The 27,127-nt window shown below is 41.4% G+C and overlaps 1 protein-coding gene across 5 annotated transcripts in view; it reads right to left on the bottom strand.

The window, feature by feature from the left end:
• Positions 1-27,127, bottom strand: part of add3a (adducin 3 (gamma) a) — a 63,333-nt gene that overhangs the window by 12,840 nt on the left and 23,366 nt on the right. For 3 of the 5 annotated variants that reach the window (XM_086033134.1, XM_086033131.1, XM_086033132.1), the window contains 9 exons: positions 20,795-21,034; positions 11,829-11,967; positions 11,216-11,367; positions 10,211-10,291; positions 5,283-5,432; positions 3,181-3,324; positions 1,639-1,737; positions 893-1,069; positions 569-823 (listed from right to left, as the gene is read on the bottom strand). In XM_086033134.1, the coding sequence (XP_085889260.1) occupies positions 569-823; positions 893-1,069; positions 1,639-1,737; positions 3,181-3,324; positions 5,283-5,432; positions 10,211-10,291; positions 11,216-11,367; positions 11,829-11,967; positions 20,795-20,989 (1,392 nt within the window). In that variant the 5' untranslated portion in view covers positions 20,990-21,034. Of the gene's footprint in view, positions 1-568; positions 824-892; positions 1,070-1,638; positions 1,738-3,180; positions 3,325-5,282; positions 5,433-10,210; positions 10,292-11,215; positions 11,368-11,828; positions 11,968-12,071; positions 12,225-20,794; positions 21,035-26,332; positions 26,753-27,127 lie in introns of those variants that run through there. The other 2 variants (XM_086033133.1, XM_086033135.1) reach the window with 2 other exon arrangements.

Genomic DNA, 27,127 nt, shown 5'->3' with positions numbered 1-27,127 from the left:
GATAGTAAATAATTTGATATTTGTTTTAAAACTACATTTGTATTAGTTTGGCACGACGACATAGAGAGTAGCACCTCCACCTCAAAGTTTTGAGGTTGGAGGTTTGACCCGGCCTCGGGCCGCCCTATGTGAAGTTAGCATGTTCTCCCTATGCTTGCCTGGGGGTTCTCTTTGTTCTTAGGTTTTCCAACCTTCAAAAGACTTGATTCTTAGATTAATTGAAGACTTTAGCCATAGTGTAAATGTCAGTGTGAACAGCTATATGTACCCTGTGGCTGACTGGCGAAAAAATTGAACACAGTGATACTTAGTATCAAAAGCTAGGGAGGTTTAAAAAGAAACATCTAAAAAAAAAAAAAAAAAAAACAGTAAAATAGTACCTCGTTCAACCAGCAGATGGCATGGTAGTATCACGCTAGAGTGCTATACCCAGAGCCTGACATCTTGTTTACAAAAAATAGAGTCATAATAACGAAACAGGATCCCTACACGCATATTTGTTAGCCATTTGAGTTGTGAATCTTGTCAATATGAAGTATGGATGATTACAATGTTAGATTGTGCTCACCGTGGTTGTCCTGTTGTGGTTGTAACGCTCGACTCCACCCTCCACGTTGACCTTGGTGTAGCTGTTAGGCGAGTTGAGCCAGCGCGTCTTCTCCCGCTGCTGCCGCTGCTGCATAAACTTGAAGGGTAAGCGCGTGGCGTCAACGTCCTCTTCGAACATGAACGCTGTGACGGTGGCGGGGATCTCTACGTCGCTCTTGTGCCTCGGCTTCTCGCGTACGATGGGATGGCGATAGGCATAACCTGTCCTGTAGCCCTGTGTAGGAAACAATACAGGACATAATCAATAACAGACGCTCAGCGAGAGTCAGGACATTTGACCCACCAGGTTGTCCAGCATCCTCATCAGAGACTCAAACTCCAGCTCGCCGACCTTCCACTTGTAAGGACTGTTCACGTTTTCGCTCATTGAGGCGGCCACGGTGTGCACGCGTGATTTGTATTTCTCCTGGTCGAGCACAATCAGGTTGTCTATGCTGCCAGCACAAGAGATGGCCTTCACCTAAACCAAGCCATAAAAAAAGGAAAGAAGGACGTCACCTTATGCAACACACTTGACAGATGGATTTTTTTCTTTTTTTTTTTTTTACCAACAAACATCTTCCAAATAAATATTGCCAACTGAAATCCTCCGTATGCTGAATTAGTGCCAGTGGCGTGAAAGAAACGCTCTTTCTGATCTGAACAAAAATGTAATTTAGCAAAAGACACAGGACTTCAACAACACTAAGGAATACATCATACCGAGCACAACAAACATGCTTGGGGGGATTTATTTATAGAAATTAAGCTGGGCTTTGCTGTTGGATTAATGTTCTTTTTTTTTTTTTTTTTTCTTGACCGGACAGATATGTAGGAGATTTAGACAAAACAACATCACAAATAAATGAAAACAAAGACTGTCAATAATGTGAAAAATCAAATTCAAATGGCTACTAAATGTAGTCAGCCATGCATAAATGCCTTATTGGTTCTCTTTTAAAAAGAAGATGCTTCACCTGTGTGTTAGCCATAGAGCTGACATAAGATGTTGGCACATTTTTCACAATAATCTTTTCTGTATAATTATACCTGGATTTCACAGGCATATTGCGCAGTGTGGATGTAATGAAAGGCCTCTTCCATAGATTCACCCAGAGCAACCAAGCCATGATTCCGCAACACCAGAACCTTTAAAAACATAAGCAGATTTATGTATTTGTTATGAAGTCAAGAACTGTTTGTTCTTTTCAACATAAATGGTACTGACAGCCAAAACCACAATACAGTACTGAATTGGGCAGACTGGAATGTTGAATGTACTTTCTTGAACCACACCGACAGTTGTTTGTTTAGGGATGCATGATGCAAGCTGTTTTTTTGTTCCATCAATATATTTTTTGTACACTACACACAAGGTTTCGGCACGAAGCTAGCAATCTCCTCCTTTGGCTCAGCACAGTCTTCCTTATGGCGAGTTGAAGCTTATGCGTTACACAGCCCAGGCTAGCGAGTCCACTTTCATACGTAGCATCGATCATAATACGCGCATTGTCGCTCAACATTATGTGACATAATCTTCTTTATGTTACACTGCCGAAGCATGGTTTCAAAAGCCTGACAGTTCGCCGTTGCTGTGAGTGTACCTGACAACTTTTGTGAATGCAGTGTCATCTTTTCAATGTTATATAGTCCTCGTCCAGGCATTACGCCGTCAAGCTAAAGCATAGTCACTGGACTAAAGTCAGACGTCCATCAAGGTTATTGTAGTAAACAAAAACGAACAAAATAACTAAACCTATAATTAAAAAAAACAGTTTCATTAACAAAATAAAATTAAAAATAAATTGTTTTTAAAAATTCAAACTAACAAACTACATTTTACGTTAGTTAAACTAAATAAAACTAACTATAATTATATCACAAATGCCCTTCATTTTCGTATTTGTCGAATTTGTATTTGAGAATTAATATCATATATGAGCTTTCAGGGTTATAGCGGTAGTGCTGTACATCTGTACAGAAGGAAGAAAGGACAAACAGTTATTTGAGAATTGTACTTTACTTTATTATACAACACTTAGTGACCTTTTTTTTTTGTATCTTGCACTCGACAAATACTCCATATTAAAAAAAACTAAAACTAATAATAAAAATGATAAAAATTAATCTACAATATAATTTTTAAAAAGTGAAAAAAAAAGAAAGTTAAAACTATAATGAAAAAAAGTTCAAATTATAATAACCTTGACGTCCATGGTAAAACTAATATTTCGCGCATTGGACAAACATGTGGAGGAACAACATTGTAGAGTTGTGTCTGTAAAGTAGTGTCTTCTTGGAATAAAATAAAAGGACAAAAAAAAAATCCACACTGGTGATGGCTGCACCATGTTTACCTTCTACATCATACTGCAGAGGTTTGGCGCGTGAGGTGACCACTAATGTGTGTGGTTTGGTGGCATCTCTAGTTTTCGATCAAGTTTCTTGAAATCGGACCAATGGACGTGACTTCATTATTTACCAATATCAGTCCCATAGTTAGTTTTCGTGAATCCCTATCTGGAAGTGTAAAACCACACAACCTGCTTGTTTTAAAACGTTCCATGTTGTGTGTCCAAAAGGCTTTCCTACCTTTGCTGTAGGGCCCAGCGCTTTTTGCAGCTCTCTGCGCTCGGCTGGCTCATCCAGGCTGCCCTGGTAGTTGAAGTAGGCGATGTCACCCAGGATGAGCGCCTCCTGAGAAATGGGCAGGATGCCACACTTCATAGAGGACACCTACAAGCAGGAGGGAGAAATAAGATGGAACAAAGGCAGCGATTTCCAACCACTGTGCTGTGGATCAGTGTGCCGTAAGAGATCGTCAGGTGTGCCATGAGGTATTATCTTAACAACTTTAACCAATTGTTATAAAATGTATTATACAAAACAAATAATGCTATAATGTTACGTTGTTAACCAATATATGTAAAGTAAAGTAAATTTGTGATGAGCTCATCATTATTTCCAAATATACTGTCTCTGTATATGTATTGTATTGTATTGTATATTGCACCACATTTGTGTTTGGATGTGTTTTATGAGATTTTTCTTGGGTAACACTGCTGTCAGGGACACATCATTTCAGTTTTCCAATCACAACTGCATGAATAAAGACAGTGCTGCTCAGCAGAGTGTACCCAACAAACACTCATGTTAATGTTGAGTATCAAGACTTGTTTAAGTCAAAATTTTCTTTTCAGTACTATGTTCTATGTGTCCCACGTGTCTAAACATGGTACTCCGATTAACCCTTAGATGCATAAGTGGGTCAAAAATGACCCGGTGAGGTTGTTTTCTTTAAATATCTTCGTAATGAAAAATTGTTAGGATTTCATGTTCCAGATATTCCTCAAAAAACATATTTTTGATATAATGCCATTCACATTTTTCACTTACTTTTTATACCTTTTAAGAAATTAGTTTTTGTATTACTACCCCAAGATTCCATAAGTGGGTCAAAAATGACCCGCATGCATTTTGTATGGAGTCCAATGGGAACCATCGATTTTTATCAACTTTGGCTGTCAGAAATACATTAACTGTGAACCACACAGACTATATCAAAAGTTTCACCCATCAGGAAGATTGTTTCACACAGCAAGAGCTGACATGTGAAAGTATTATCTTCATATAATATTGTGTGTGTCTTCCATGATTGGCTTTTTTTGTGATTAGATTGTGTGATTGGTCGTTACCTGAGCCCTGAGCAATTGTGATGTCATGGTCAGTCGACAGAAGTGACAAAATGGCCGCCCCCAGAGATGGCTAAAAACGGGTGGATTAACTCTTATTTCACAAATGCAATATTTATCAGAATGCCTTGTTTCAACTCGTGGGCTTGCATAGAACATATTCTTGAAAGTAATGTTTGGGTTGACTTCCACTTAAAGGCCTGCTCTGCCCACATCTGCATCTCTAGCTGCTTCCGCTTGTTGTTGTTTTTTCATTTTTGTTTTTTGTAATCAACACTGGACCATCTAAATGAGGTGTACCCAAGTCGGGTCCTCAAAAACCCGTATCCAGCCTATTTTAAATGGCCCCCTTTCCAACACCCCTGATTCTGTGACCAGGACCATTATCAGGCTTCTGCAAAGCTTGCTGATGAGCTTATCATTTGTATCAGGTGTGTTGGAGCAGTGAAACGTGTAAAACAGGCTGGATCGTGGCTCTCGAGGACTGGACTTTGGCACCTCTGGTCTAAATGGTGCCTGAGGAACGAGAAAAGGGGTACATCCTTGACAGACCGGCAATTACACTGGCTGACTGACAACGATTATTAGCAGGAATGTCTTTTGTGTTTGTGTTTGACCGCTCAATAAAGGCCATTCATTCCCATTTTCATCCTCTTTCTTGTCAGGGTGCACACTACTGATTACAGAAACTGCTGTGCAGACAAATACAATGGTGCGTTTTTCTTACTTTTGTAAACGCTTCAGCGTTGACAGAGGTCTGTATTGAGTACTATTCTATTATTAGGTCATTAGATGCTTTATGCTCCTACTTTACATGTGATCTTTCTCTCCAAAATACTGAACTTATTAAAGTGTATCGTGTTGTTTTAAAACAAAAAAATAAGGCCCAATGTTTAACAAGGTTTTCTCCTAATCACAACTTTTAACCACATTGTATTTTCTCAGGCCTACTGTTATAGTTTTGAGTTATTTGTAAATTGTGAAGGTGTTTAACAAACTTACGGCAGCTGTGGCAGGAGTGTGCACATGGATGACACAGCGGGTGTCTGGACGCATGGAATAGATGGCGGCGTGGGGACTGAAACCGGCCGAGTCGATGGTCAGGTTAGTGGAACCCTGCTCGATCACTTCGCCAATGATGTTGACCTTCATCTGGGGAAGTAAGGAGAGCAGATGGAGTCAGCACAACTTTTTTTTGGTCATCATCTTTTTTTTCAATATGATAATGATAATAGATTAAACAACAATACTAAATCTTCACTCTTCATCTTACCAAAACATATTGTACCATATTGTCCATTTTCTGACCCCAGTACACAACGCAAGGTTCATGAAGACATGCTTAGATGAGTTGGTATGGAAAAAGAATAACACAGTAACCCGACCTCAACCCCATCAAGCACCTTTGAGTTGAACTAGAACAGAGATGCTGAGCCATCCACCCTCCTCCCTCATGTACATCAGTGACTCTGACCTCACAAATCTGCTAGATGAATGGACAAAAATACCTGGAGACAAGCTCTTGAGTCTTCCCAAAAGCTGTGACAGCTGTAAAATGCAATCAGCTCTTTTGTTTTGTAACCCAACCTTTCTTCCCTAACACAAGAAAACTTACAGACAGTCACCTTTGTACCATCGAATGGTTTTACATTGAAAGCTTACATAACTTATGCTGTGAAAACACATAAATTAAACAATCTAGCTGATACATCTTGAGACATCCATCCATCTACAAACGCAATGGAGCCAACACCACAAATCACATTAACAACCGTTCCTCCTGTCTGTAAGATCATGCTCGGGAAATGAACTAGACTTTTATTTGTACAAGCAACGCGATATAGTTGTGGCATGGCAACTGATCCGATTGATTGGGAGTGATACGGGCTTGAGCAGAGAGGTACAAGACCTGCAAGGAAGAATAGTAGACACTGATGAACGGGAGAGAATGAAGACACCTGGCCAAAGAGACAGATGTGTGAAGCGGAAGAAAAAGAAATGACCAAAGTGTGTGCAGATGTCAGGGTCTGGCTGAAAGTTGATCGCAAACAGAAACCATCTGCGGCCGGCAGGCACCATGCACTGCCACCACATGTTGTTCTGATATAAAGCAGAAAACCACAAGCTCATATTTCTCTTTCACAACACAAACTGTGAGTGTGAGCTGTAGAAACAGGAAGGGGCATCCATCACGCAGTTGGACGCACATGAATCACATTCACCTCACCCTGTTGAACACACACAGAATAGATGGTTTTATGAAACATGCTTTAATTGTTTTGAATAATAATAATGTTAATAGTAATAAATCTTTAAGTGAGACGTTTTTCAAGAAGACACTGCACAAAACAGATAACACTAAACGCAAGCATTAAGAGGGAAGGTGAGCCTAAGCAGTAGAAAATTGATGGAAGTTCTAAACATGTTTCTTTGGCATTTTGGTGTGGTGACTCAGAATTTACATGATGTACAAATGGTAATCCGATCATAGTTCACTGATGATCTTCTCCACCACACCAGTCATTTAGAAATGCTGCTCTGGCTTCACCTCACTCAGATGGAAACAACATCATTGGCACGCAGTATATTGATCTTTCAAAAACAGGGCAACAGCCAAAACTGATGTCGACACACTCAGACAAAGGCAGCTGTCGGCCAATGGAACATTGATTTGCTTCCATCACATGTCCAGTAACATTTCACTGAGCCCTGCCATGCCCTTGATGCCGCTCAGTCACATAATGCTACAGCTAAGAGGCTCCCTGTGACATACACGGCATGTCTATCTATATATATAGAAAGATGTCAAAGAACGTGTCAGAAAAAATGGTGATGATAAGAAATGTCTACAAATGGCAACAGCACTCAAGAGCAAGGAGCAGTGGTGGTGGGTGGCGGTTTAGGAGGGATGACAGGAAGCAAACTGACCGCTTGAACATACAGTGCAGAGCCTCTCGTGTGAAACTAATGGCTTGGATTTGAATCAAACAAACAACTATGCAGCTGCATCAACTAAATTCTAATATCAGTTTTGCCTAAACGTCCAGAAAGATGGAACCAAACTCTAGCAGTGAGGTGAACTCTCCTTGACATTGGATCGCAAACAGGCATAGGGAGGTGAGGCAGACAGGAACTGATCAAGGCGTCACTGATAGCTTAATGTCAGTCTGCAACACCAATGTGAGCAAAACTCACAGCTTGAAAATGTAAAAATGACAAATATTCAACTTGAATGAATATTCAAGCCCACCTGTCATACCCCACCTGTTGGTGGGCTATTAGTTTATAATAGTTGCAACTAGACGGTTGAGTGCAGCCGCAGTTCTTCTAAAAAGCTAAAACAGATGTTGCACAGGCAATTATTTCTTCTTTTTTGATACATTCCCATTATTTTAGGATCAAAATGTTGATGTTTCTCATTAGTTAGTCACTGTCAGATTAATGTAAAAAGCCATGTTGCCTGCTGAGTGTACTTTGGTAGACAAAATCCATCCATCCGTCCATTATCTATCCGGCTTATCTTCACAAGGGTCACAGGCGTGCTGGAGCCTACCCAGCTGTCTTTGGGCAGTAGGCAGCGCACACCCTGAACTGGTTGCCAGCCAATCACAGTTGTAGACAAAATACTGTATGTTTCATATACCGGTATATAACAAACAATTTATATTTCAGGATTATAGTGTGTCAATGATGGTGTAGTGTCCGCCTCCTCCGTGGGCCGTCACGTTGGGTGGAGGGGTTTGTGTGTTAAGTTGGTTTGGACTTTATGACCCTGGCAGAGTCACCCAGGGTAAAGAGTTCCTAGATAAGGGAGCAGACCATCCATCCATCCATTATCTATACCGCTTGTCCTCACAAGGGTCGCGGGGCGTGCCGGAGCCTATCCCAACTGTCTTCGGGCAGTAGGCGGGGGACACCCTGAATTGGTTGCCAGCCAATCGCAGGGCACACAGAGACAAACATCCGCACTCACAATCACACCTAGGGAGAATTTAGAGTGTCCAATCAACTTACCAAGCATGTTTTTGGAATGTGGGAAGAAACCGGAGTACCCGGAGAAAACCCACGCAGATACGGGGGGGGAGGGGGAGCAGACCAATTATGGCTCAAAACCCCCTATGATGGACACACATTTTGAACCGAGTTACCCTCGCCCGTTCCCAGGTCACTGGAGCCCCCCGCCCCCTCTGGAGCCAGGCCTGGAGGAAGGACTTGATGACAAGTGCCTGGTGGCCAGGCCTGCAGCCGTGGCGCCTGGCCGGGCTCAGTCTGAAGAGACAACGCAGGTCCCCTTTCCCATGGGTTCACCACCTGTGGGAGGGGCCTTAGGGAGTTGGGTGTATAAAGAGGCGGGGACCTTGGTCTTGGTCTCACCCATTCCAAAAACATGCATGCTCAGCTCGTTGAGGACTCTTATTGTCTGCTGGTGTGAATGTGACTTTGAATGCTCGTTTGTCTGCTGGTGTTCAGTCCAGGGTATACCCTGCCTCTCCCCCGAAATCAGATGGGATAGGCTCGAGCACACCCTCGCGCTCCCTGATGAGGATAAGCGGTATATTAAAAATGGATGGATGCCTCGATGCGGCCAGTGTCTGACGAACAACCAGGCCAGGGTGTTGTTGGCCTTTTACCCCAAATCAGCTACGATAGGCTCCAGCTCCCCGCAAACATTAACAGGATAAATCCGATATAATTTTTTTTTTTTTTTTTCGTGTTTTCTGTAATAAACACGACAAAGGACACATGAACGTGAAATGAGTCCAGCAGGCAGGGGTTGTGGAAGATAATTGCATACGTATATGTTCGCATGACAAGCCCAGTACTTGAACACTAAACACATATTTGGAAGCAAAACCAGCAGGACAAACACCTTGAGCTACTTTACCGGTCGAAGGCAAACAGAGTAGAGAGCGAGGCAGGTCAATGACAATTACGCTTGCATCAATATTATACAGTGATCACATCATCATTGAACCAGAAAGTATGAGGAAAGGGATGTGTCTGCTCGTTTTCCATGTACAATCCTTTTAAAACAAGTTATTAAGGGAGTGAAATATTAATCCAGCAAAGCAGGAATGCATAATCCGCTTTCAGTGAAGGTCAAATGTTTTTTAACAATGTTAATTATTAACATAAACAGCCAATGTTTATGTGCTTCAGTCATGCTGAAAATGTGCTAAAAGCAAAGTTTAACAAAAAGACACAGCCCAAAATATTTCTGGTTTCCTCATTTTGTGTCTTTTGGTATAATTACTTTGTTTCAAATGCACACCAAGTCCTACTTAAAACCACTAACATTATACTGCTCTGAATGTCTAATTAGAAAGCTATTTGGTCATCATCTGAGCCCTGAGTAACTCTGATGTCATTTTCAGTCAACAGAAAGTGTCAAAATGGCTGCCCCCTGACATGGCTAAAAACGGGTGGATTTTGCTGCTTAACTCATATTCCACAAGCGCAATATTAATCTGAATGCTGTGTTTAGTCTAGTGGAGGCGCTTAGAACATCTATAGTAAAGACAATTTTTGTGTTGACTTCCTCTTTAAAGACAATGAAAGCACTTTTGTGCAGGTGCATGGACACATCTTCAAACAAAAACACCCCTATCCTCCTGACCACCAACAATTTTACGGAGCAATCAATTACGTATCGTTTATAAGAAGCTAACGCCGTTATCTCACTTAGAGCGAGCACCCATTGAGATTACACTGCGTGATGACTGGTGGATGCAGCATTTTATCACCAAATAGACTTCTCAATAAGAGTAGCGGTGTGATGCTTGACGAGGCATCTGGAGAGATTCAGCGTTTTGTATACAATCATTACAAAGTACATTTTTCCATATAATGTTTACTTGAAGTGAAATGAATCCAAGTGGAAGACGGTGCCCTGTTTCAAAAGGTTGACACCAAGGCAAGTTGAGTCTTACCAGGTTTGATGCGGACGCCTCAGCAAAGGACAGCCCTCTGGGGATGATAAGGATGTGATCTTGCTCTTTGCTGATTCGGGCCTTTGGAGTAAGAAAATACAGATGTTATACCTCTGCAGTACGGATTGAAAAATTCACCCAGACAACATAATAACGATCAAATATGAATCATTCCGTTCCTTCTTCACTTAACTTAACTGCACAGTACTGACCTAGTGTACAAAGCTATAGTGTGAGTGGGAAAACGCTTTTGCTCAAGGGCCACATTTATTTTTGAAAACGGACCATTTGTAGATGAGGTCAGAAAAAAAATGTAATGCTCAGTGGATAGAATTAAATAGCTACATACATGCTTTGCCCACACGTGACCTAAGGTGATACTATGCAGTAAAAGAACTGTGTTAAATGCCTTTACAAAGATAACAACACTGCATTTTCATTGACATTGTGACAGTGAGAGGCGGGGTTAATAATCTTTGTATGATGAAGATAAACACTACTAAAATCTAGTAATACAATAATACTCTCATAAATAGCATAAACATGAGAGCCATTTGTGTTTAGGTAGATTTGACAAATATTTTATGGACTGCAGCCTATACACTTATTGTGCTATATTTAGTACTTCTATGAAAGTGTCAAGCAACAATGAGCATTACCTCTGCCAAGCATGAATTGCTCGAGGAGAGGTTTCTATTTTCACGTGTTTACCTACATTATGTCAAAACTACAACACCAACAAACCAACCATCTAAGTTGATGCAGATCTGTAAAAAGATTTCATTTCACCGGACAAGGCACATTCATAGCGGGCAGTGACCCAAAGATCCAGCAGATTGAGACATGTTGAAAAAAAGTACTGTGGGTGTCAATTATTGACACCCACACATTGGCCACAGCAGCCATTTTTTTAACACAACTCCAGTAAAATATTGTATAAGTAGAACTAATAAAATGAGTGGTCTGTCAATGTGTATGTAATATGATGAATTTGGGGGGTCTTACAGTGATATAGGAGCTGGCAAAGTGGGCCCAGTTAAACAGGTCCACCACTCTGTAGAGGCTAGCCAGTTTACAGCGTGTCTGCTTCTCTCCTTTCACCATGGCGCTCGCTTCCACGTTGTACAAGTCATTAATGGGTGTGACCATCCCCAAACCTGAAACGGAAAATACAGAATGAAACATGCAAAAAAACAAACAAAAAACAATTAGAAGTTGACTGAAGTACTTTTCTTCCATTTGTTCAGTGATATATTATACACATCATGTACTGCGTTATTTACTGCCACAGCCTTTTTGATAGACTAACTTAAAAAAAAGATGGATTGAGCTGCTGTGATCCCTTTAACATCTGATTTTGCATTTAGTTGCACATTCCACATGTGCAAATGGAAATAGTTTGCAAGTCATAAGTCAAAGAGAATCAAAAGTGAGAGAAAAATGCATGGCTCTTCCGGTGTCTGGGCCCAGATCAGCACATCAGCCTTCAAGAGGGCAAAGCTTGTGTCTTTAAATACACTTTATTTTTATTTTCTTTTTTTTTTTTTACTCTGGGCGTGGGCGTGCTGTTTATATAGTTGACTGGTCACCACGGTGACAGGTCACAATGAGTACTCACTAAGTGGGGAAGTGTTGTAACCGGCCATTGAACTCGCCATGAAGAAGTCAGCAATCTGTCTGAGGGCCAACAGACCGGCGGGGTTGTTCCCTTTGCGCTGCTGCTCTTGGATCAGACTCTCCAACTCCTCCTTGAAGGCCTGCGGATGGAAGTTAGGAAAGGAAGATATTAGATGATGTGATGAGGCAACGTGCACATTTTTCAGAACTTCAGGATAAATGATGGCACGTGGTGCGCACGCACACTTGTGTGAAAAGCTCGCGAGGCATTGGAGCACATGTCGAGGGGACAGTGGAAGAATGACTGTGGGAACATGATGTGAGACACAAGCAGCACTTAATCACAGATTAGTCATGCTCCTTAGGTGTCAGCAGGAAGGCAGCCTCAGGGAAGCTGATTGGCTGCTTGGTCAACAAGCCTACACACGATAGGTTGAATAGCTAACAGCATGTGCTGTCTTTTGTGTTTGTGAGGCTAATCTTGACATCCAGACCACAGTCACCGCTTAAACCTGTGGAAGTGTATATTAACATGTTCTCGTGAAACCATAAACTTTAAAAACAGTTGAGTTAAAAATAACACAAAAATGGACCGATACACAAATTGGGTTAATTTGACCCACTTTCCTGCAATGTTTTAATGTTTAAACTACCCAGTTTTTGGGTTGCTTTCTGAAAAAAAAAAAAAAAAAAAAAGACAGTGGGTCGGATTGACCCAAGTTGTGGATCGGTCCATTTCTGACCCAGAATTGTGTTATTTTTAACCCAACTGTTTTTAGAGTGTATGAATACAAACATCCAAGGTTGAGCCACACTTGTCGTGAAACCTAAACACAGAGAAAATGACTTTTGCTGGTGACTAAATTACAAATAGACGCAAAGCTAGAAAGATACTTTATTCATCCCGTGAGGGAAATAAAACGGCTAAGATCGGGTGCAACACACTGTGTGCAGTTGCAGTTTTTATCAATTCCACTTAGTGAAAGACACACTGATAAAGTCATACAAAAATGAAAGAAATTCAAAGAAATGTGTTAAGTAATATCTTTTGAGCGGGGGAACTTTGAAAGGCTGACAAATCTTCAGATTTTATTCAGTGTCAGAAATGGAAGATCTGGATTGCACATCTGGCATCAAGATCCCATTAAATTCTCATCCTAAGCAGGTTATAATTTGTTTTACTTATGAAAGGTTGCCATTCTGGATCTGGATCAAGCTTCACATGCCTCACTGACTGAGCCTTGGCAGAGGTCTGTGATGAGGGTGCTTGCTTTGTATGTTGGCTATATTTCAATAAGTGAGAAAATATCTGTGGCACTTATTAGACATGAACATTTTTTTCTGGATCAGATGTCCACGCTCCTTTAATTGCATGTAAAAAATGTTTTTAGCAAAATGGGTCATGGCGCCCTTTGCAAGTGGGGACTCAGTCAGCATAGTCTAATACAGTCTTGATGTTTTGATTGCAACTTCTCTGAACTGTGTCTCCAGACATCCGTCGAACTTTGTTACTGCCCCCACCACGCCAACCTCAGGATCAAGAAGACAGGCCCGTGTGAGGGTGTTTTGTGAAAAGTGGAGCAACCCCCTCTATTGGAACACCTCGAGTCCCGGTGCACTGCTGGGTCTGAATCATGGCCAAACATTCCTCTGTCCCTGGTGGCGGTGTTGCTCTGGTGACCGACTCGGAGCGGATGTCTGACTGTGATGGCTCAGGGTTGTGTTTCGGACAGTTCTTTTGAAGACACTCGTTTGCCATCGCATTTACATTACAGTCAGTCAGTGTTCTAAAGACCGAATCTAGGCTCGGCTTCAGAATCTGACATTTTGCGTCTGTTTGGAGGACTCCTGCTAGTTAAAGCGGAAAACAAATGAGATTAGGGCAATTAAGCATGCACATAATGGTGTGATACTGGTGTACCCCGCCTCTTGCCCCAAATCAGCTGAGATACGCTCCAGCTCACCCGCAAACCGAATGAGGACAATATTATAGAAAGTGGATAGATGTTACCAGTCATGCTAAACCGCTCTGCATCATACACAAATATGTGTTTTTATTTACATTTGAATGAAACTAATTTACAGCTCTTGTATTCTGAGGGCATTGCATCGATCGCAACTGGACTGTTCTGGTTGTCTTAAAAGACGTTTCGCCTCTCATCCGAGCAGGCTTCATCAGTTCATGCAACAACTCTTGGTTAGGACTGCACCAGCCAGATCTGGCTCTTGAACTGATTGTGGTGCATGTGCAGGTGTATTTAATGTTGTGACTGGTCAGAGAATATCATCACTTGTTGGCACTGAAGACTGAAAACTGCTTAAGCCTTCCAAAAGACACACACACACACACACACACACACACACACACACGCACACATCCACCAGCAGGCATCTGCTCAACAGTTTGTGTGAGTACTGAATTCTCCAAAAGATTATGACAGCAGGGATTTGACTGCATCATGCAAACAGATTAATTCCAGGGCTGAAAGTGGGTCTATCATGCATATTTGGACCGCCCTCCTGACCGCCGCACCAACAAAAACAACATCAAGGATGTTGTTTATGCTGCTGAGGTTTGCAATAACCATAAAATAAAGCATCGGGTGAATCTATATAACATGCATCTGTGTTTACTGTTTCCAAACCACAACCTGGACGTTCAGCTCAAACTTGTGCAAACGCACTATAAGAAATAAGACAATGCCATCCAGTTTATGACAAACATGACTTCAGCTTGAATAGCATAATTTACATTTCAAGAAAACATCAATAATTATATTGAATAAAACCGTTGTCCCTAAAACTTGCTGCTGTTGTGTCAGCACAATGTTGCTCACGCAAGCCAACAACGTGACAGTGTTACTGAGCAGGAGAGTCTGCCTGCAGGCTGGGCAGCGCTATCGATTACGCCAATTGAACCTCTGTGAATGCATCTGGGAAACAGGACCTGCTCTATGTCATCTGTCATGTTAGTAGTGAAGTATTGCTTCACACGGGAGCTGGCAAAGAAAGCTGCTGCAACAACGATGATGGATTATTTCTGCACAGAACTCAGGTTACAATTTTAGTTGGGATTGCTTTCTTTGATTTGGTCCTTTCGCTGACAGATCAGAGTTTCCATTATGGTACACAAACAGTATTGTAAACATCTGGCAGGTGACCAGTGAATATTGTACTTGTATATTGTATATGTATGGCCACGCATTTGTTGTTGAAGCTGTCGAGGTAAGAAGTGAGTACTAGAGATAGACCGATATGTTTTTTTCATGGCCGATACCGATACCGATTATTAGTAGTCAAGGCGACCGATAACAAGTATTTGGAGCCGATATTAATTGTTCGTAAAAAAGAAAATATTGGCATCAAAATCTTAGAAAGAAAAAAAAAAAATCTTAACTTTGTTGAAAAGCATATGTTTAGTGTACAATTTTTCAGATTTGCATAATGTCGATTTTTGGGGGGTATTATTATTACTATACATTTTTGCCAATATACATCTTTGTTACCAAATTCTATCAAAAAGTTCAGGGTGCACCCAGCGTCGTCAGCATGTCTTAAAAAGTGAAATGAAAACACACAAAAAAAATAGCTCCATATAGTTTTCGACATTAAATTAAGTTCTCCAAAATTTCAAGATGACAGAAAATTAAACTTTCACATATCTTTGTTTTGATTCAAACACAGTTTTAAATTGATTTATTATCGGCCATCAGATATTTTAAAAAAGCTGATACCGATATTTGTCAAAACGCAGAATATCGGCGCCAATAATCGTCCCGGCCGATAATCGTCCCGGCCGATAATCGTCCCGGCCGATAATCGGTCCATCCCTAGTGAGTACTAGATGCATTAAAACAACCAAATCAATTTGATTGAGACTTTGCTTTCGCTTCATCGGTTGCACATGAGCTGAGTTCAACTAAATTGTCCTACTCGCTAATGCTGTGTGGGGACTGAAGAACTTTCACTAAGTTCATTACCCAGTAGATGCTGAAAAAAAGCCTGAGTGAAACACAGCTGGCTCTGCGGGAATGAGAGTGGTTTTAAAAAGAAATCTCTGGAGGAAGTTCAACCGCTAATGTTCTATCAAAGAGACCATCGGGACTTTAAAAGAGAAAAAGACAAAACTTAATAGAGAGCAGCCGTAATATGAAGCATCACGCAAGCGCGTTCTCGGCAGAAGCTGCCAAAGCACATCAATTATCCACTTGTGCTTGTTGACAAGTGGCAGAGGAAGCGGGCAAAATTCACACTTCCTTTTATCAAAAATACTACAGTAAATGACGAGTAATGCCACTGTGCAAATAAAAAGAAGCTTCCACATGCTGGAAAAAGTGCAGGAGAGCCATTCAGCAGGTCAGATGACAATGCATAAAGATGCAGAAAATAGAAGCAGCTTGAGAAACTGTGACTGAAATTCAATTTCAGGCGGTCTAATCTTTTGACCTTTTAGACCACAGACTGAGTCACGGCTAACTAGTTCTCAGAAGCCAAAAACTGTGTGCTTAGCTTTGCAAATCTGCTGCCAGGTTCTGCATTCAAACCAATTTTTGTTTTGCATATATGTAAAATACAAACAAACAAAAACAGCCCCTCAACCCCCCTCAGGAAATGTCACAAAAATCATCTTGCTCCATTTAGCAAATAAGTCAAGTACATTGGAACAAAGAGCGCACTGAAGTTAGACACATTATTATTGGTCTTTCTTATTAGGGCCAATTCAGTTTTACAGTGGTAACAAGATTCATGTCTCTGAGCATAATCCCAAGGATATAATCTTTACTAGTTCATATTAAACTAACACAACCTGTTATTTTTGCTCCATACATAAATTACAAAACTCCAATTAACTGAACTGGTTTAATTCACATTTTAATATTTTCAATGTGTGAAAAACACTATTTATATAGTATCCATTCGACTGTACGTTAACCTATAGAAGAGTCTTTAAAGCGGAAGTCAAGCCAAACATATTTTTTTCAAGAATATGTTCCCAGAAGGCTCACTAGTTGAAACACGGCATTGTGATTAATATTGTGTTTGTGGAATATGAGTTAAGCAGCAAAATCCACCTGTTTTAGCCATCTCATTATGTCATTATGTCGACTGAAAATGACATCACAACTGCTCATTGCTCAGGTAACGACCAATCACGGCTCACCTGTTTTCTGAAGCTGAGCTGAAGGCTAAAAACGAGCGGATTTTGCTGCTTAGCTCATATTTCATATTAATCATAATGCCTTTTTTCAACTATTGGGCCAGCATAGAACATTCCCCTTTAAATAAGCTATTTGCACTCTTGAAATCTCACTTGGATGCTTGTGTCTTTTCAAAAGACACGTAAGCACGGACACAAAACAAATCAGCACTTTCATTGCCTGTTACTCAACCTGAAAACATGCAAGTGTTGTGAGCGAGGCCTCGACATACTCGATGTGCAACCCTGAATGTGCTAATTAATGTCGTAGTGATGTGGGAGCATCTTTTGTGCACAATAAAAATAATTCAAGCCACTTCTGCTGCTATTGTTCATTTATTTTGTATGGCCATAAAAAGTTGCGGTGTATCTCGGTTTTCCATCAATCAAGACAGTGCGGCCTCGAAAGGATTCAGCGTTATAGACGTAAACACGGTTGCATGATGGATATGAGTGAGTCGCTCCAAGTCTGGTCTATATTGGTCTGACTTTAAGCGCAACCTGCAATCTGAGCATCAGAAGCGTGTAATCTACGAGTCCGCTAGTCTTGGAAGAGTGGAATACAAGCAAACAGAAAGAGAAGGAGAGACTGAAAAAGGAAGACAAGTCGTGAGAAGGAAGCCGCTGAGCTACTGACGCATACAGTATGTTGTTTTTGTATTGTTGCTACAGATGACTTTGAGTATGAAACGGAGAAAGAAACACTTTGGGACACGGGCCCGTAACCAGAAAAGTCAAGTTACATCTGCATTGGCTGACTATAAAAACATCCGAGTCCATTAGCATTCGGTCACCAATGATGTGTCATGTCACATAAAAAATAATCAAAGATAACTAATGATTTCGTCAATATTTGCAAAAAATCCATTTGGCACTGTGCAATTTGCATTTGGAGTCATAGGACTGGATGCTCATCATGGTAAAGGCCAAACTTTGGATACGACCCTGGATAAGGCCCTGAATCTTATCGATTTGAAGTTTTATTTTTTGAAATGTGAAATCAATAAAAAATTACACGCCCCGTTGTTAATGAGTGATGGGCAATTTTTCATTATCTGGAGGTGGGTTTCATAGCTGGGCATCACCTAACCGTCACTGAGTTCCCGTCTGCATATTTAAATAGTGACAAACATGAGCCTTATACAGACTTGCAATGTCCTATTACAAACACCCAGGAACACTTCAGTTGAATACCTGCCTTGAGTCAACAGCGCAGAACACATATTCCAGACACTAATGGGGCTAAAATGACCCCAGGTTTGCTCTACCATCTTGATAAAAAGTGATGCCAAGTGTTCAAAGGGCAAATATACAAAGCGCAATGCACAGACATGACACCAAGCATTGTTTAAACCAGTTCACAAGTGTTGCTACTGAGCTCCTGCCTGGGATACAATCAAACCCGGGGACAAGTAGACGAAACAATCCTAAAACCTCGTAAGCACGGTCTGCTGTTAATGAAACGCAATATGTTCACCTAAATAGCACCCTCGAACTGTGTCCTTACATAACCGTGGCAAATGTATATGCCTGAAGGAGCTCCAAAATCACAAACTGTACCTCCAAGACTTATCCTGAGTTTATACGGATGAACTCATGTAATTCTCAAGAATCTGGACCTCCGGGGATAGAAAAGCAAACAACGGCATGACGAGCGCTGCCAAGAATATGCCCTGCCCTCACTAAGCTGTCGACTACAGCAAAACCTGACCCAACATGAGGGCTGCTGGCCTGGAGGGCACATGAGGAATTCTGGAGGTAAAGCTGAGCAAAGGTGTGGCACATGGTGCTTCTATTCAGATTTTAGCTTGCCACTTAGGGCTGCTCGATTATCTTGGTCATAATTGAAATCAAGATTATTCAAATGATCGTTTATTTTTTGGGTACAAAACAAGAAAATGTTCAAACATGAAAAACATAAAGACAAATAAATATAAGTTCCTTTTGGACCAAACAAAATGTATCAAATTAGTTATAAAAAAGGTGCAAATGTATAAAATCAAGTATGATTTCCTTTCCTTTCCAATTTTGTAATTTTGTAAGTGTAATAATCGTAATTGTAATGAACTTCAATTAATTGCACAGCCCTATTGCCACTAACATTCTGTTTCCAATTATTAAAAAGATATAGCTGGATATGCTACAACCTGTTAAATCTTTGGGTTGCAGAAGAGGGCAAATGCTGGTAAACTATGCAATTTAACTGTGCAAGGAAAAGACATCAGTGTTTTGGGGATTGAAGACTGTCAGTCACCAACTAATTTTGCGGTCTCAGTCTTTGCACTAAATCTGTCACATGTAGTTTTTAATGCATTTCAATATATCTGAGGGGGACAAAGCAGTTAAAACACTTTGAAAAAAAGGCCATACACTGTCATGATAATGGTGTTTTGGAGCCCAAAAAAGCAAATATTTGAGAGCGGTGCACATCTCGGAAAACAACACTGTCACCATTTCCTTGAAAACAATCAAAGCAGTCGACTGTGGAAATGGAGAACATATGTCTGGCCTTGGGTGACACATTATGAGTGGGTCACAGCCAAAGGAGCAATGGGAGAACATAACACTGCATTTATCACACTGCTAATGCATCCAACTGAGAAACAATACTTACATTAAGCCAAATTCGAACAACAATTATCTTCACTTGCTAGGAGCTATTTCAGAAAACTGGTTGAGCAGCGGTTGATATAATGTGTCAAAACTGGGCGCCGAGGGCCACTATCCTGCATGTTTGAGATGTTTCCCTCCTCCAGCACACCTGATTTAAATGTCAGGATCATATGCGTGAACGAGGCCCCCTTGGGTACCCTTTCTCATATGGTTCCTCTGTGCCTTGTCATGTCTTTTTTAACAAAGTTTATACGGTTGTGTGCTTTGTGTGTATATGTGGTGTGTGTGTGTGTGTGTAGGTGCGAGTGCTGATGTACTGGCGGATATATATCTTTGGGTTTGTTGGGAGGGATGTTGTGTTTTGGACATTTTTACTGGACAGCACTTTGAGTTGCAATCTTTTTGTATGAAAAGTGCTATATAAATAAATTTGATTTGATTTGATTTGATATCAGGCCCCTGCAGAGCTTTCTGATGAGCTGATCATTTGAATCAGGTGCGTTGGAGGGAAACGTTTAAAACATGTATTTTGATCAACTTGACATTAGCAATCAATAATGTCGGAAACAGCAGATAATTGTACATAATCATGTGCATGGATGTGCCAAAGCTTTTGCAACTTGTTCAAAGAAATGAGAAACTGCTTTTTAAAAGTCCACAAGTGACACCATGATGTGGAAATTGAACAAGTACTTTTGAGAAATTCAATTCTGATCTGAGAAATGCGCCAAAGCAACTAACTTGGTGACCAGTCCATTTTGTTAAAATTCCTAAGACTGTGAGCCTGAGTCACCAATACGAACGTAAGAATTTGATTCAATTTGCTTTGAGTGTACTCCCACGAGCCATTTAAACAGTACCAGACCTGAGCTGAGAATTCCCCTTTCTCTCCTGCCTCCATCCTGCCTCAAATATGCCAGTGTGTATTTCTATAGCAGTATTTATCCATAATTATATGACACATCAAACTGCACACTTTCATGCGCCTGTGCAAGGCCAATCGTGCCAGACCCTAGCCGACCACTTACAAGCGTGCCAGAGGAGGGGAAGTGGCAGTGTACCGTAGTTGGAAACGCATCAGTGCACTCACACTAGTGAAGCATACCGGACTTTAGGTGTCAAGTGTTCTGAAGCAGGGTAAGGTTATTTGAACTTACAGGGCTTTGTAATATCTGCGTAACCCGTTTCTTCTGTTCCAGAACGTTGAAGTCTTGCCGAAGATCGGGCGACATGTTCCTGGCTCTGAGGTACTCGGGATCGTTGACATCGACTCGATCAAAGTAGCGCTCTCTGGTCCCGCCGCTGGGTGCGGGAGGGGTGGTCACAACCCCCTGGTGGCTGTCCACACTCATCCCTGTTTCACTTCTTCGCTGAATGACTGCCGCTCGGAATCACACCTGAGGAAATCAACAAAAACGGAGAGGTCGGACTGAAAATCCAATCTATAAAATTTCCAACCATCAAAATGCTACTCTGTCATAGAGTATGGCACACTGCATTCCAAAGCAAAAAAAAAAAACTGTTTTTGCACATAACTGTTTCAATCAGAAAGCAAGCAAAAATTGTGAGATTGGAATGAGAAGAAAAATGTCGTTTTTCATTCATTTAACAACCTGAAAAAGTGACACATGATTCTGCTGAATCATTATCGACACTCCAATTTAATTAGTTTGTACGTATGAACATAAACCTTACAAATTGCGTCACACTCACTTGGAGCATGCTCTTTATCTTTATTATTTATTCCCAGGTCAGCTGACACTTTGAAAGATACAATGTTACAGAAAAGCCAAAAAACAATATTAATTATTTCAATTAAATTCCGGGAAATAGTGGCGCTTGCCAGGTCAAAGTATTCTGATGGAAGAATTTTTTCTTTGATATGTGGAAAACAACAGGCAAAGGGATGTAGCGGCTAGTTACTTCCTTAACAAGCATAACGAGATGAACACTCATTGATGGAGAGAGGACCAGACAGAAAATACAAAATTGCATCAGTGGCTGCTGTAGCTGAGGATAAGCCGCTGCTGTATTAGGGAGGGGTGGGGCCTATATGAGCTCCACCAGATGGTGTCTTGGTTCAAAGGGCGAAGGAAAGAGAGGAAGACATTTAGGAAAGAAATCCAGCGGATGGGAATTTACCAAAATGAATACAAGTTGAACGCTTTCCCTCCTAAACGGAAGGCGGGTGGATAACATGGTTATGTAACCTTATATTAAATTCCACCCCCCCCCCCCCCCTCTTGCCTGTAGGGGAGACTTTTGGGACAACCATATAAATCCTGATCCAAGTTTCATCATCAACAGAAAATTCTAAAACATGTTATGAATCTGTTTACAGTGACACATCAGCGTTTTGTAGACCCCATCTGGAGAAATTGGTCTTGTAATGAACAAAGTGTGATTTACAAAAAAAAATCATATTTGAAAGAAATGTTGTGGTACAGCATTGGTTTTGTACAGTTGCTACCTTTATTCATCCAGCATTTATCATCACAGATTGACTGTAATTCATCTACTATGGAGTAATTGTTTTCATTTGTATACACATTTTACATTCGAGGTCAGCCTGATCGGATCTGGACAGTAAAGGATGAATACACTAACACTAACAATAAAGCGATGGAGATGCATAAAAATTATATCTGGCAAGGAGTTATTTGTCCGAATGGAATTAGCTAAATACCTGGAATTATGTGTTAAAAACACAACAGCTGTAGCCTCAACAAAATATATCAAGGCCCCAAAACTCTTACTAGTCAGAACAAAAACAGCACACACATACACACAGATTTGTGTAACAAATCGGGCAGCAGGAGTTGCCCCCGCCCTTGCTTTTACATTCTCTTTTCGGTGTGTGTCAATAGAGTGTTGTCCCCGTCCTGAACCCAATCTCTGCTCACACCCAGATAGAGCGCGACTGTTTGGGGATGTTGGGGGTGGTTAGCCTTATTGGGGGTTGGGGGGTGTCAGGTCGGGGAATATAAAGTATGCATGTAAGAGAATCATATTTACACAGGTCACACGTGTAGTAAATCAGGTGCCGTAAGCAATGCTAAGCAACAAGTTGAGTCGAAGTGAAACGCACGTGTGCAAATGCAAAATGGAACGTGGTGGTGCATTGTGATTGGCTGAGGCGTCGTTAAATCTATGGTCGATAGATGACTCAGACTGTGTTTATTCAAGAGGAGTTAGACCGCAATCTACCACCCGAGACAAGGTGACCACGACCTCTAACCCCGCTCACTCATTTCAGCAGCTCGGCCTGACGCACGCCATCTTCATCTGAGGGGAAGCCATCCACGAAAACGTTGTCATCTAGTCAACCAATCAAGTGTGGGACTCCACGCAACAACGACCAGTGTCAATGCACAAGTGGTAAAGTCACAGTTTCAGTTGATCTTGGGGAATCTCTTGTATTTTTCCTGTTAGCGTTGCTGCCCTTTGCCGCAATTGGCCGCTACAGTGAGATCATTTTTTCTGCATGTATGAGTTTAAATTTGTCCGATTATCAGAACGCTGGTGATTGAATCAGTCTTTGGTCCACTTTAATGAATTGGGGTTGACAACAGAAGAGCAGCTCAGCAGGAGCAGCGGCACTAATTGCTGCCTCCAAAATAACAATTTCACTGAAACAAGGCTTCTCATAAAGATCCTTATGTGGGACTTGCTGTAATATACTGTGTTACACTTGTTGACTGTAACCTGAGACCTCCGTGACCTCCGTGATGCTTGACTGCATTCCGCCTTTAATTTCTTTTAGTTTACAGAATAAGCTCCCTCTTCGATCTCAATTATAGCAGCTTACTGTTTATTAGCAGGAATGTTCACCCATCATGCACCAGTGCTCCAATGACATTTGGGGCTGGTCTGGAGCCAGCAGCTCAGACAACACACAACACTCCATCGTCTACATACAGCAAGCAACCATGTACTCGCGTATCCATATACTTTTATTCTTTTGCAGTATAGTACATAAAACTACAGAAAGTAAATGTGACTAGTGTCATTTTTTCACTACACAGTCAACTCTGTTTTGGGTGCTTAACTCATTCACTGCCATTGATGAATTTACTTGTCTTTTCACAATCCAGCCATTCAATCCCATGAATTTATTTACAGTATATTTTTTTCAAATTTTTTCAAACTTTAGGGTAAAAGAGGGTCTGAAAATGTCTGGAAGTGAATGAGTTAATAAAGAAAATTGCAGTTTCAGTCATGAAAGTCACCCGGCCGCTGCAGCAAAGTAAAGACTGAGGAGTATAATTTCAGGTGCTTAATCACTGCCAAAAACGTTTTTATATGTCTTTTCACAGTCCAGCCATTCAATCCCAGGAACTCATTTATATATATTTTTTCTATTTTAATCAAACATTAGGGTAAAAGAGGGTCTTAGAATGCCTAGCAGTTAATTAGTTAAATGTTGGTACTTTTTTTTTTTTTCAAGGCAAAGGAGTGGAATGTTATGCAATAGCCAAGCCAATCACCTGACCTGAATCCGAGGCCTGGCAGAGCATCACCAGGGATGAAATCCAGCACTTGGTGATGTCAATGGATTCTAGACTTCAGGCTGTAAATGACTGCAAAGTAGTGGCCATCAAGTGTAAAAAAGGGAAAGTGTGATTTTTGATTGTTCATTTGTCCCATTATTTTCGGTCCTTTAAAAAGTGGGAGCCAAATATACAAATGGTTACAGTGCGCTGTTCACCCGATTTGAATGTGAAGGAATAAATAAATACATTGATAAGTAAATAAATAAAAAAATTTAAATCTGAAATTCTGCAGTTAAAGCATATCTCATTGGTTTCATTTCAGCCAAAAAGATGAACATTGTCCCGATGTCCCAATATTGGACCCGGCTGAAATACTCCGCTGTCCAGAGCTATAGCACAGCTACAGTAATCATGTCCATGTGTGTGTGTTTTTTTTGTCTATCTATCATCTATCTAAGTCACAGTGACACAGCAATGGTGGATGTGCTTGGAAAATGAGAGAGAGGCAGTGTTTTTTATATGGTTATCAGGTCGGCACAATTGGAACACTAGCTGGAAACAGAACATACTAGTACCTGCATTTGCCAACCGTCAATAGTGATTAGGTAGCATGGAAAAGGAGCGTACAATTTGGAAACCTCCCTCATGGAACAATCCATCACATTCTGTAGATGAACTGGAAAGTATTGGTTAGTTGTTATTTAGGATGATTATGTCCACTAAATAACCACTTCAAAACACAACAACTGACTTGCACATTAATGTGTGGAGGAGCGAGACATTGGCCACAGAGGACACCATTCCATTTTAGAGCAGATCTGGAAGGTGCAATTTCAAGATTTTAGTTCATTTTTTTACACTGTTGGTTAGCGAATAATTCTTATTTTCTCATTTAATTTCCTCCACCCCTCCTTTCTATAGCTTGTCCACATTTGGGTCATAGGTCAGCTGGAGCCCATCCCCAGCTGATTTTGAGAAAGGCAGGATACACCTTGGACTGGTCAGCAACCAATTGCAAGGCACCAATGGAAAAACAGGAATCACATGCACATGACCTGATTCACACACCTCCAGGTATGGAGCAGTTATGATGTCATTTTCAGTCGACAGAAGTGACAAAATGGCTGCCCCCTGAGATGGCTAAAAAGGGGTGAATTTCGCAGCTTAAGTCATATTCCACAAACGCAATATTGACCAGAATGTCATGTTTCAACTAGTGGTTCCTGTTGGGAACATATTCTTGAAAAAAATATGTTTGGATTTTTTCCTTTAATATAAAAGAATAAAAATAAAACAGCAGGAGGTAGTTACATCTTCAGGTTTAAAATGAATGCTGACCTAAATTAGGACTGTCACTGCCTGGTGGAGGCCATTGCTCTTCAGAGCGCCGTTCTAGTCGTCACTAGGCCCACTGGGCGGTAGCAGCGACAAACACCCATCTCATACCTTTTTCATGCGTGGGGGACATACTAAAGCGGGACTGCTTGAGTACCTACTGGCTGCCACCTCTAAATATAGACAACCTTGTGGGTTACGTTACAACCCCAACAGCAACAATACCAGGAAAGAATCTCTATGGCAGCTAATTATATCCACACATGCAAAATCCTCACTTGCAGTCCAGTGCATGCACATAGACAAACACAAACACACGCAAAGACACAGGAGGGGGCGTGTTTCCACGATTAAGCACGCCAGTATGACAGAGCTAGCAGTGAAACCGGAGGACAGCGTGCGAGGCAAAATCTGAGCAGCTAAAAGGCACACACAGCATGCAGGTCTGTATGTTCTTCAACTAGGATAACGAGTTTACGTCCATTTATTTGTATTTCAGAAAATAATGCTCTCTTGCCCCAGTGAGCCCAAACTGCCTCGTCTTTCACATAAAGACTCCACACATGAGATAATAAGTAGCGCTAATCTCCTCTGGCGCTCACACTCACTGCACAGTTAGCACCATGTGTGTTTATAGTGCAGCACTGAGGGCCCAAGCAACCGTACTCGCGCGGTATTCCCCTTAAAGTAAAAATCAGTCACAGGGATGGAATGACTGGGAGTCGCAGCTGTGGTGAAAAACGACACAAGACATATTTAAGCTTCACTGAACTACAACGTGGCTGGCTAAGAAAAACTCTAGGAGACAGTTTGAGGACAGCGAAGTGGGAAAGCCAAAGCAGGTGTAAATATACAAGCCCAACCAACCTTTTACTTCCTCCTTGGTCAGTGAATGGGAGAGAAGCGGCAGTGGTGGTAGGTGGCAAAACCAAAAGAAAAGCGCATGTCTCTGTTTGTCCTCTCTAACTTGCTGTCTCAAATCTGGCATGAACTCCCACAGATTCAGAGCGTAAGAAGAGCATGAGAAAGCGCGCGTGTGTGTCAGAGAGCGAGCAGGATATGCACTAAAGGAACACCAGGAAGCGATCGTAAAAACAAATCAGTGCACTTGTCAATCTAGAATAGATCCTCCATTTAGCTGCTCTCTGGTGGAGTTGCGATCGAGCAGAACGCTGCTTTCTCCCTTCAGATTCCTGCTGGGCTTCTTTGCTCCTCGCCGTTCAGCAGAGAGAAGCAGCAACAGCTGTGACGCTATATGTGAGAGGATCAGTTTATGTGTGTGCACTCTTGCAAATGAGGGTATGTGTGTAAAAGAAGCTAAAGGAACCACGTGATGCAGGCTTAATCCCCCCGCCCAGTGGCTCTCACACACGCACATGCGCACGCCTCCACACACAAACACGTCGACCAATCAGAAGCAGGCTGACACAATAATCACCCTTCCTTCTCCACCCTTGCCTCCTCCTCCTCTCTCGTTCGCTCTCTCCCTCTCTGTTCTTTTTTCCCCCTTTGCTCATTTTCTTTGATCAATTCAAAACCTAGACACTCTTCCACATTCCACAATCCTCGCTCTCTTTACATCTCTCGTGAACACAACCTCACATAGCCCACAACCGTCCCCGGTCAACTATACTTAGAGGTCGTGGATTATGACGCTGTCTG

The sequence above is a fragment of the Filicampus tigris genome, chromosome 6, assembly GCF_054856515.1.
Source record: "Filicampus tigris isolate MCC_2025a chromosome 6, RoL_Ftig_1.0, whole genome shotgun sequence".
Lineage (NCBI taxonomy): Eukaryota > Metazoa > Chordata > Actinopteri > Syngnathiformes > Syngnathidae > Filicampus > Filicampus tigris.
The sequence above is the reverse complement of the archived record's forward strand: the minus strand, read 5'-3'. Positions and strand labels throughout refer to the sequence as shown.